The 11,584-nt window shown below is 41.9% G+C and overlaps 1 protein-coding gene across 1 annotated transcript in view; it reads right to left on the bottom strand.

Moving 5' to 3' along the window:
• Positions 1-5,327: 5,327 nt before the first annotated feature.
• The window catches only part of bsnb (bassoon (presynaptic cytomatrix protein) b), a gene marked incomplete at both ends in the record, with an annotated part of 54,435 nt that continues 48,178 nt past the window's right edge, over positions 5,328-11,584 (bottom strand). Inside the window, 5 exons of the mRNA XM_079184249.1 lie at positions 5,328-5,368; positions 5,578-5,724; positions 5,810-5,924; positions 6,419-7,278; positions 7,660-9,754. Coding sequence (XP_079040375.1) covers positions 5,328-5,368; positions 5,578-5,724; positions 5,810-5,924; positions 6,419-7,278; positions 7,660-9,754 — 3,258 coding nt within the window. The remainder of the gene's footprint in view (positions 5,369-5,577; positions 5,725-5,809; positions 5,925-6,418; positions 7,279-7,659; positions 9,755-11,584) is intronic.

Genomic DNA, 11,584 nt, shown 5'->3' with positions numbered 1-11,584 from the left:
GACTGAAGACAATAACCACAATATATTCCTTTTCTTTTTATTCTTCTCTCTGTATGGAAATTCCAGGGTCAATATTTTCATTAATCACATTACTTGACATGATGCACCAAAATTTACTCTGTTTACAGGAATACACTGAATAGAACACAAGGTTTCACAATGGATACACGACTGACGTTTTGCCCATTGCACTTACAACAGTGAATGACATTTTCCAGATTTTTTGTTTCATTTTTTTTGCTTCCCTTTTCCCTCATACCCCTGCAGATCATATCCATCAAATTGAAGACCTCCTGATATTCTGACAAAGGCTTTCCACTCGGCAGTTGCTGAGGAGGTTTCTTTCTTCTTGTTTTACAAGCACAATATGTATAGAAACTATACACAGACTGGATATGTTTCTGAATACAAGTTTTGTTCCACTGTTGTAAACAGTCAATACAAGTCAGCCACATACATTATGCTTATGCAATAATAATAATCATCATCATCATTAGTTTTACCATCATCCTCATTATTGTGGTAGTAAATATTCTTTTTATACACAAAAGTTGGCAGCAAATACGGCATGGGGATGCACATGACAGCCGTACTCAGAACTCAAAAGCTGTACAGAAGAATGAATTTGTATTTACATGTGTATGTAAGAATGTGTTTCTCTCTGCCTTTCTGTCAAATGGACAGCTGCATCGGAGGCTGTTTTGTCTCGTGCACTTCATCTTGACCAGATAGCATTTCCAACTCGCTTTTGACATAGATCTCACTCTGTTAAGTTGGAGGCACTGTTACGCAACCTCCGTATTTATACGGTTCATCGGGCAGCGAGTGCTGCCAGTCAGGCTTGTGCTTCCAAATTGACATGCCCTGATTTGTGAATGACTGGCTGGACATTTTACTCATCAATATTCTCTACATTGGCCTGTGAAAGTCAAGATTCGTCAGGCAAACCTCGGTGAAATCATGCCGTAGCCTTTTTTTACTCAGGTACAACTTCCAAGAATATAAGCTCTAATCATGCACCTTTCCAATGTCTTGGCTGCTGAGTGGTTTAATCAACAATGAAATATCCGATAGAAGCATTCCATTCACCCCACAGGTTATACTGACACCCAATATATACATTGACAAGTATTAATGATAAGTGCTGACCATCTGTATCACAGGTTTATAGCAGCACGGACAGCCACTGCAAGCCAAACACTGAGGAGCCCAGGTCAGCCAAAACGCACAAAAACTGAATGAAGGCTTACAAACAGCCAGACAAAGCCAAGCAAACCCATGCTTCAAAGCAACATGATGGTGGACATTCAAAACCGACAGTCTACACAGTTTACCCTTTGGCAACAAGTCCCCGTGTGGGGAGTGAGGGGTCAAAACATGCCACGAAAATAAAAACAATTCTAGTTCAATATTCAATATTCAAATTCGTACAGACAAGTTGCTAAGTAAAAACATTTTCATGACCTTTTTTTTTTTTTTTTTTTTTACTTTCTTAGTTCATAATTCTGTTGTTTTCTTGTGAATACAGTGATGATAATAAACTGTTTTAGGCAGAATCACTTCCAGGTTCAAAATGAGTCATTGCATAGAACATTTTAATTGATAATTGCTTTCATCCGCTCCTATATCTGTTATGCACGTGTATGTGTGCGTGTGTGACTTTGCACAAATATAGGCAGTGGGCCCAGCTTGTTAGTGAGATCATCTTGTTGGTGAATTGGTAACCTCATTAATCTCAGCAGGAAGTTAACATCTCTATTCGGTGGAGAACACAATTAACCTTGGCTCTGAAGTGTAACAAGAGTGCAAAGTGTGTGATGTGTAAAGTATGTGTGTGTGCATATGTGTTTGCAGGAGTTAGAGAGAGAGAGAGAGAGAGAGAGAGAGAGAGAGAGAGAGAGAGAGAGAGAGAGAGACTGTCTGTGTGAGTGTGTGAGTACCAGTCTGCATGCTCTTATGCATCTGCACATAACATGCACGTATGAACACGGTACTGTAGTTGTAAACCCTCTGACAAATTGTATTACGGCGATTTATCGACAGAAGTGTTTGATATTTCCCATCACTGATTTAAACAACATTTATACGATTGTGCTATATACCATTTTCTGCATGCTATTGCTTTTAAAAAATCAACAAGCAAATTATTTGATGCAAGAAAACAGATTCAAACAAATAAAAAGTGAAAAATAGAAAGTTTTACCAAAGAAAAACACAGAACAACAAAAAGTCACTGGAGAGTGATTCCATACATACACAAATGACAAATTTACATAATTAGATCTCTGGTTTGTTTATGTACATACAATAGTATACAGTTGTGTAAAAAGAAATGCATGATGACTTGGACATTTTAAAACATATGAGGTATACAAGTAAAAACATGTACTAATAAGGCTCTTCCATTCCGTGAATATCAGGCAAAAATGAAAAGAAACTAAAAGATGAGACAAATCAATAAAAAGGATAAAGTCCCCTCTGAGGCTTTATCCTTTTTATGGTCAGCCTCAGAGCGTCGTAGTCAGCCTGGGGCAGACTACAACGATGGCTTTGCAATGGCTAATTAAGAGCCGTGGCCACTCTTTCATTTGGTCCTCTCATCTGTGTGAATCTCACACTTGTGGGCACACTGGTAGTACTTCTCTTCCCTAAAAACCTACAGCTGACGACGAGTGGCATCTCATAGGTGGTGAAAAAGTATTAATATGGGCTTTCTTTTTTCAGTTTTTCAAATATTTGTGCGTGCATTCTCATGTCCACATTTATACAATGCATTCTGTAGACATCAAAACAAAAAAAGAGGAGAAATAAAAACACATTCAAATAAAGGGTCAAATACCCTATACTGGAATGTACTGTAGAGATCAGAGAAACCAAGCATTCAAGGATCGTAGTGGAGTTGTCTAGTTGGTTGTCATGGCCGTGATACACCTTGTCTACTCCAGGTATGTGGAGTCATTGTGGGCTGATATCAGTATCTTTGATACAAGGAAAACCTATGAAAATCTATCTTATTCTTTTTTTCACTGTATTTTGCATGAAAAGGCTATGAAGACGTCAATGTAGAATCAATATCCTTGCCAGATGTGCACTCCTCAGACACGAGTGGTGTTCCATTAGAATTCCTGTAGAGGGCGCTGGGAGATTTCCTTTATTGAGCTGTTCGAAAGAAGAGACACGCACGGCCTGACACGCTGAATTTCCAGGTGCCTCAGCCAGCGGGCCTTTTACTGTCACACAGAACCCAGGAAGCTTTCTCTAGGAGAAGGACTTCCTCTCTTCCTCTTCTCTCCTCCACATCCTCATTATTGACCGTTGATGTCCTCCTGAAAGAAAGACAGTGAAGATGTGAATGTCAACAGAAATGAATTAATTGCACAATATGAAATTCTCCAAACCACAAAAATTAATGCAACAACCAACAACATTTTATTTACAAAAAATAAATAATAATAATATATATATATACATAAATAATCTGAGCCTCTAAAAATTCGGCATGTTTTCAATGGCCTTTAGAGAGCAACGACATAGACAGAAACGTTCTGCAATGTTTAAGTTTCAGTTTTTACGTGCCAGCCTATTTTCCTTTACTTCCCGTGAGACTCCAGCCAATCACAGCCCTGCTGGTATCGGCAGTAATCCACAGGGCTGAGCAGGCTGGCCTGCTGCTCAGAGCAGCACTGACGCTGGTTTATCTCCACATTCCCTCCACTGAAGCCTGAGACTGGCCACAGACACAAATATGACTCGACACAGCTACTGATATTAACTCAAGTCAACATAGACATCATAACAGCTGAATGATAGACCTTCACTCAAATGAGCCACAACTTCATCCTGTGCAAGTCACAGCATGTGTTGTGACAGACGCTAAATAAAGTGCCTTGAAATCAGCTTTATTTGCGCTTCTGCAGTTCTGCTCCATTGAGCAGAATTAGTTTGTTAGCTCATTCTACCATGTAATGAGTGACGCTTACCATGAGTCATGATTCTGTGTGTCTGCATGGGCTCTTGTCTCTGTGTGTCTTTGCGTGTGACATTAAAGCAAAGCCACAGTTAGCCTTCTCAGGCTAATTATAGCCCAGTGTGCTTGGCCCAGATTATTGGGCATGCGCGGAGTCAGAGGGTAAACCATACTAGTGCTGACCTCCCTTGGTCTTGCCCTCACACTTCTGCAGCAGACCGTTCAAATGTGTTTGACTTTAATAACCTGACCTGACATAGCAGTGAATCAATGAAATAAAGCGCTGAAGCCAACCAAAGCAAAACTAACAACAAAACTAAAATCAATCAGCCCATAATCCAGCATCAGAAACACACCTACATGAGCACACACATGTATGTGAATGACTCTAGTTACTTACCATTGGTCCAATGAGGCATCAGACGTCTCCACAATCATCATTCTGGGACTGTAGTTCTGTCAAGGCATCCACTTACTCTCAGGCCTCTTCAGCCCTCTACTCATGTCTTGTAACACTGTGCTGACGAAGCAATCACCTTTATTTAATTCACTTCAGCCGTGTGCCCATGTCTGGGGAATTCAGTGCTGACAAGGCATCCTTTGATTCCAGCTCTGTTCAGTAATTTGAGGTAAGGGAAAGGTACAACGGATCAGTCAGGATATACAATCACAGACTTTAATCAGTCATACCTTCGCTTGAGTCGTATCATTATACAGATACGGACTATGCTAATCTATGTAAATATCCAGCTGATAAAACACTTAATCAATTAATCAAAGCATGACAGCATTCTATGTTTTCACAGTTTGTAGACTAAAACTAACAAGCTAAAACGTTAAATATCACCAGCAATTAATAGTTTAACAGTGCATCACTGCTTTTGTTTTACACAACAGAATTGTCACAAAAGTGAATAAACATACACTGCATTTTTAAATAGTTTTCTACAACATTGTTGTTTTCACTTGCTTAGTGGAGCAGGTGACACAATATTTATCCTAAAGACATGATGATGAGATACTAATGAGATACTCACTGATGCACTCAGGATCTCTCTTCCTCTATTTCTTCTGTAATGTGAAATTTATTTATTGCAGTTTCATAGGTTTTTCAAGTACAAAGCTACCAATCCATCTCATTTCAACTCTGCATACCCTGAAAGAAAAGCACAGTTGATTCAAAATAAACAAGTGAAGCAATAAGCATAAACATGATCATTTCCCAAACACCCATTAGTTAGTGCAAAGAAGAATTTCCTAATTTATGTTGATAAGCCCATCCCTCTAAACATTTGGAGTTGCACATGCCTGTAACTTTCGTTAAAAACAACTTGAATACACTTACCCTCCTCTCTCCAGTTCACCATAATGAAGTGAACTTCTTCCCGAAGCCAGACAAAGCTACGAGAATGACAAAGAGAAGGAGGCGATTATCAGAAAACAACCTAACCCAAACAGCGATATACCCATTCAAGGAATTCCAGTATCTCACTGAATTAATATACTCTTACTATAAAACTAAAGCTAAATCACAGTGGATTAAACATTTGCTACACCTGAAGATAAGCTGCATTTAAGTTTCTTAAACATTTATTTATTCATGACTGTACCATCGCCCAGTTTCCCCGCTTGCTCTGCTGCTCCTCCTTGCAGGATTTTAGTGAGAACATTTTCCCCTTCAGCAGGTGGCTGTCCTGCTGTGGCGCTGCCTATACCTACGGGTTTACTACCGATCCCAACAGGCGGGGCCTTGGAGCCTGCAAACAACAAACAACATAACCATCACATATGTCATTGTTTGCCTGTGGTTACTGAGTGGTTTATGGTAATGTTGGAACTGACCAATGCCTGTAAGAGGAGGTGTAGCTATTTTGGTAGGTTGAGGTGCTGTTGGGGCTGCTGCTGTAGGTTTCATTACTGTCGCTGCTGCTGCTGCAGGTGTAGCATCCATTTTTGCCTGTCAAACAGAACAGAGACAAATATTGAGTATAAATTGCTACCATGCATTTAATCTCGACTATGTTTTAAATGTAATCCCATTTGAAATATAATCTTATATAGTTAAATGTATACTATAGTTAATCAAAATGTTTCTTATTCTATGCTCTTTATTCTATGTCATTTTCTCTTTCCCACTTCTGTCTGTGTTTAGTTTACATAATGCTCACTATCCACTAGAAGTGTCTTTGTTGAGTGAGTCAGATTGTTCTCACACAATCCCAAAGCATAAAACCAACAGCCGTTGGTTTTTGTGACATTTAAAGTGTTTTTTGAAGGTTAAAAAGGACACAGTGCCATTTTATGACTAAACTTGTTTTCTAACATCACAACTAGCCTCTTGCATTAGGAAAATAACATAATACAGGTTTTGTGATCAAGTAGCACATCCTTAATAACAGAAGATAGAAACAGTTAATGTATTACATTAAAACCAAGCTTAGGTCTACTCACCGCAGTGGTAGCTGGTGGCCCTGCTACAGACCCTACACCTGGCTGTCTTCCCTGTGGTGGGGCTTGGCCAGATTTGGGTTGGGGCTGTGCCGGTCCAGCTCCTGCTGTGGTTGTTATAGGCTGGCTGCTCTGAGGGGTTTGGCTGTGCTGCAGAGGTTGCTGCTGCTGCTGTTGCGCACTCTGCTGATGCTGCTGCTGGGCCTGCTGGGTACCATCAAGTGGTTCAGAGCCTGGATGTCTCCCAGACTGGCCCTGACCACCTGACCGCTGCTGCCCAGCATGGCCCTGAGAGGGCTGCTGCTGCTGCTGCGGCTGCTGCTGCTGCTGCTGCTGCTGCTGTGGTTTAGGCCCTGCTGCAGAGGGCTCCTGCCTCCTGGGTGTTGTGCGATCTCCTTGGGGTCTCTGGCTCCGTCCACCTGTGCCGTGATGATGACCAGAGGCTGCGTCTCGAGAGAAGTCGCCTGAGTTTCGGGGGCTTCCCTGGGCAGAACGGGAGTCTGGACCACTCCTTCTTTGTGTAGACGAGGAGCCTCTGCCATCAGAGCGAACAGATGGGTCTTTGGGGTGTGTTCTGGAAGAACGTGTCGACCTGGGATCCTCTGAGGTGTGGCGAGAAGAGCTGTGTCTGCCAGTGTTGCCGCCATGATGACGGTGATCCCGTGATGTTGTGGAGGAGGGGTGGCGTTGTTGGTTGTACTCATCCTGGTTACTGTATTCCTCTGGAGGTTCGTCATAATCATGGTAGGTGTGTTTACTACGCCTCCCTGTGGATGAGTGAACTCCATGATGTCTTGAGCGATCAGAACGAGCCTCCCGTGGCTTCTCAAACCAATCAGTCTCCTCTTGGCTCAAATGATAGGCTTTTAAAACCAAAACAAACATTATCAGTCAATTGTTTTTTGTGGTGAGAGGAGTAGCATGCAGATTGAAGCCATTCAAAATAACTGGGAAAACATGCTCCACATCCCAGAGCCATGCATATTTTTGAGGAATCCAACAGAAAAAAACTTAAAACAACAGACATTATCTTGCATTTAAAAAGCATGCGTGCAAAAAGAAATATTAAAAAAGGCATTATTGGCTTAATTCATCACAGGGAACATTCCATAGTAAAAGACAAGACAAACAAAATAATGTCGCTCTTCTAAACATTCCACACTTGGCATGCAGTACCTTTCCAGCACACGGTAAAGGTAGGAAGAACAAATGTCACACAGCAAAAATGATTCAGCACCAGTTACCTTCACTGTCAGAAACAGCACAGTGCATGTCATCTACGAGGTAAGGGTCATCTGGTTTATAGACATGACTCCTAGGCAGGTCCTTCTTGTGATGGTCCTGCACATCTGGCAACGAATGGCTGGAGCCATACTGGTTCCTCACATCATGGGCTTCTGGTATGCCGGAGCCACTTTCCATGCCTACAGGCTGCCCAACAGGACTGATTGGACTCTCCTCTTCTGAATTCTGACTGCGCATTGGAGGTCTTCCACTGCGGCTGCTTCTCTGAGACCGCTCCATGGCATCCCTCTCGTAGGATTTACTTCTGTGTCCTGTGGCATCTCTTGAGGAAATCTTGTCCATACCATATCCAGTAGACCTGGACCTGCCAGAGCTGTACATGCGGTCCTCCTCCTCAAGACCATCACGACTGGTGCCGTAATATTTCTGCTGGTCGTATGCATTCTTCTTAATCCCATAGGTGGCATCATCCTGAAGCTTCTTGGATCTTGACACAACTGTACAGCTGCCTCCTGTTGATGTTGTCATTGTGTAAGAGGCAAGGTCAGACTCCACATCCCGTGCTTCCTCAATAGGGGAGAATTTAGAAATCTTCTGCTCCATTCCCTGCTTCCTGTGCTTACTACGTTTAGAGGAGACTACAGCAGGGGCAAGATTCTTGGGTGCAAGTTTGTGGCTACTGGAGTTGCTCCTTGATGTGTGTTTATAATCATCATAGTAATAGGAAGAGCCTCCACTCACTGTGGTGCTGGTGCGACTGTCCACTGTACTCTGGTAACCTGTTGTTCCACTAGGCCTGCCATAAGCATCCACGGGCTCATCTTCAGGTCTACTGTAGGCACTCCCACGTGCAGGACCATTCTCATTGCGATACCGCCCTCCCACAGGATGGCCTAGAGCATCCGTAGGTTGGCTAGTGTTATCTTTTGTCAACTCACTGATGTCATCAATCATGACATAGTTCCTAGGTATATTCTGCTCCAGGTTAGAGGTGTAGAGTCCATCAGAAGCATAAGCAGATGGGGGGCTGTCCACAGAGTGAATCAAGCCGGGCTCCGGGGGGCGGTACTGTCCATATGCATTGTTGTAGACTGGGCCAAAGTTGGTATCTGGAGCTGATGTGGCCACTGACACTGCTGGGTTGCTGATGACTTCATAGTTGGTGGGGAGTTTTTGCTCAAGGTCAGCCAAAGAGGTTTGACGTGGTCTTTGATGGACTGTAAGGATCTCTGCTTGGGGCTGGTAAGAGAGACCAGGTTGGTAGGCGCTGTGGCTGGGGTAAGGAAGGGTCTGGCTGGGCATTGGCTGACCAGAAGGATGGAAGCCCTGATGACCAGGCTGCTGCATGCCAAGGTCTGTCTGGTAGGCGGGCTGGGCATACATGCGATTGGAATAAGTTCCCTGGTTCTGGTAGCCAGGGCCTGATGGGGGATGGGGCTGGAATGTTCCTGGCTGGGGTGCAGAGGATGAAGGGTATTGAGGAGGTTGGAAGCCTATCTGTTGGTAAGCAGAGCCTGGCTGTTGTGTTGATGGCTGACTTTGAGGATATGGATAAGACATATAGGATGAGGTTGAGGGATACTGGGAGGTTGCATTGAGATCATTAGTGAATTGGCTCAATGGTGCAGTGCTGGGCCTTGTCAGCAGACCATTACCATCAAAGGTTCCTGTTGCAGCTACCATCCTGAGGTTGTTGAGCTCACTGTCCGACATGTAGTCCCGAGCATCACCCATACATCTCAGGTAAGCCAGCTCTCTCCTCTCCCTATCCTTCACCATGGTCTCCTTACGTTGGGTGATGCCTAGCTCCAAGTAACGTAGCTTGGCGTCAATCTCTTTCTCTTCTTCCTCCAGTTCAGCCTGCTGCTTTCGGAGCTTTGACGACTCTTGTTCCACAGCTTTCAGTTCACTCAGCAGTCCAGCCTTGGTGACTCCCTGGGCAGGTCTGGGTAGGATCCTCTGGGGCATTCCAGGGGAGCTGTACATTTGTGCTGGAGTAACAATGGGGAGCGTAGTCTCCTCTGGAGGAGGGCTAGGGAGAGTCCTCTTTATTTTCCTCATCAGAGAGTTCTGCTGCTGCTGCAGGGAGGCCATCTGCTTGGAAAGGCAGAGACACATCAGCAAACACTGAGCTATAAACAGAATGTGTTTATGTAAATTAGACTCATTACTGTACACTGGGTACTCACAGAGGGTTTGCACATTTCTTCATCCCTAGACCTAAGTGAAAAGCTCTCCAGCCTGATATGTTGTCAGACTACTTGGTTAATTAGCTTATGTACTACAGGGGCGTTAGCTCCATCAGTAGTTCAACTAACATGGTTTGATTTCATTATATCAATTAAAATGTTGTTTCACTGAAGCCAAAGACACAATGTGACATTTTTCATTGTATGCCTGATTAACAATCTGAAGTAAAACGAATAGTAGTGGCAGTCATTGTAGTAACACAAAGCGCCTCTATTACATAATAATATTGCAAAGTTACACCATTTAGGGGTACAATTTAAATATGTTAATTGTTGTACTAAAATAACAATTAACATGTTAATTGTTACTAAAAGTAACATTTATAAAAATGTTACTGCAATGGATTAAATTTCAAATATATCTCTGTGATATCAATTCACATCTAATTTGCTAAATGTAGCATCTTTGAATATCAGAATAATCCTAAATCAAAATTAAATACTGAACAAATGAATGTGGGTTTGAGCAGCTCAGTAAATGTAAACATCATGTTAATGAAGCAATTGTGTTTTGAGTCGTTTGATTTAATTCAAATGTATTTTTAGAAATATGTTAATTATCCCTCTACTCCTTTGATCAAATATCCACAATATCTGGCCCTTTTTCACATTGCTCCAAACTAATTTCTGTATGGCATGCAGGTAAGAAAATTCAAACATACTGTATAAACTAGAAATAAAGACACAACTTAAAAATATATCTGTGCTAGTCTAATACTTACAAAATACTTGTGTTGGGTAGATCCATAAGTATCCATAAGAAAACCATGTATGAATCAATAACACTAAAGATTATAAGTAAAGTGTGTCAAATGCCTGAAATCTGAATTCTGTTTCCTTCTCAGACAAATGTTGGTCTAAGTGCAGAGCAATGTAAATTTACTTTGACCAGCTGCTAACAATCAGGAAGAGAGCAAATCACCACCACGATTCCTACACATACTATGTCCCCCTAGCAACTCTTAAGGGTTTGCCTGATATAGAAGACATGACAGAAAGGGAGTGAGAGAGAGAGAGAGAGAGAGAGAGAGAGAGAGAGAGAGAGAGAGAGAGAGAGAGAGAGAGAGAGAGAGAGTGAGTAAAACGGGCTAAAGGAGTAGAAAGAGGGAAGATAAGGGAGGAGATGCAGTAGAACCGGATGATGGGAAAAGGTTTTCTGGCATGGCCAGCTGCTCTCATGAGAACATTCTGTCACCTTCTTGATGCCAGATCCTGTGTGATCATCTATGTCCACACACAGCATATTTTGCATTAACATGCATTCATTTTAATTTACATGTTTTTTGTCTCTGACAATTAATTGATAAATACTAACTTAATTTAGGGTAAGTACTCTATTTCTATTTAATGCTTCTCTACATGCTAATTGGATCATATATTGTTTGGCACTGGTATGCTCTGATTGTAAAAAATTAGTTGGACACAAAAGTTGTGACACATTTTAGGACATCCTACATAGTGTCAGTGTGACCTCTAATACAGTAATGTGCATATATAATGTATCAAAAATAAACAATGCATTATGTTCCTACAATAACATACAGCATATTGTCCCATGTAAACAAATGTGTATGGTATTCTTGATATAAAAAAACAATGTATATTTGTAGTAAAAATATATATGTTGAAACATATATTTGAACAATATACTCATATCTCCCTGGGGGACCTAAGG

The sequence above is a fragment of the Pholis gunnellus genome (genome assembly GCF_910591455.1).
Source record: "Pholis gunnellus genome assembly, chromosome: 3".
NCBI classification, from domain to species: Eukaryota; Metazoa; Chordata; class Actinopteri; order Perciformes; family Pholidae; genus Pholis; species Pholis gunnellus.
This window is presented reverse-complemented; position numbering and strand designations above follow the sequence as displayed.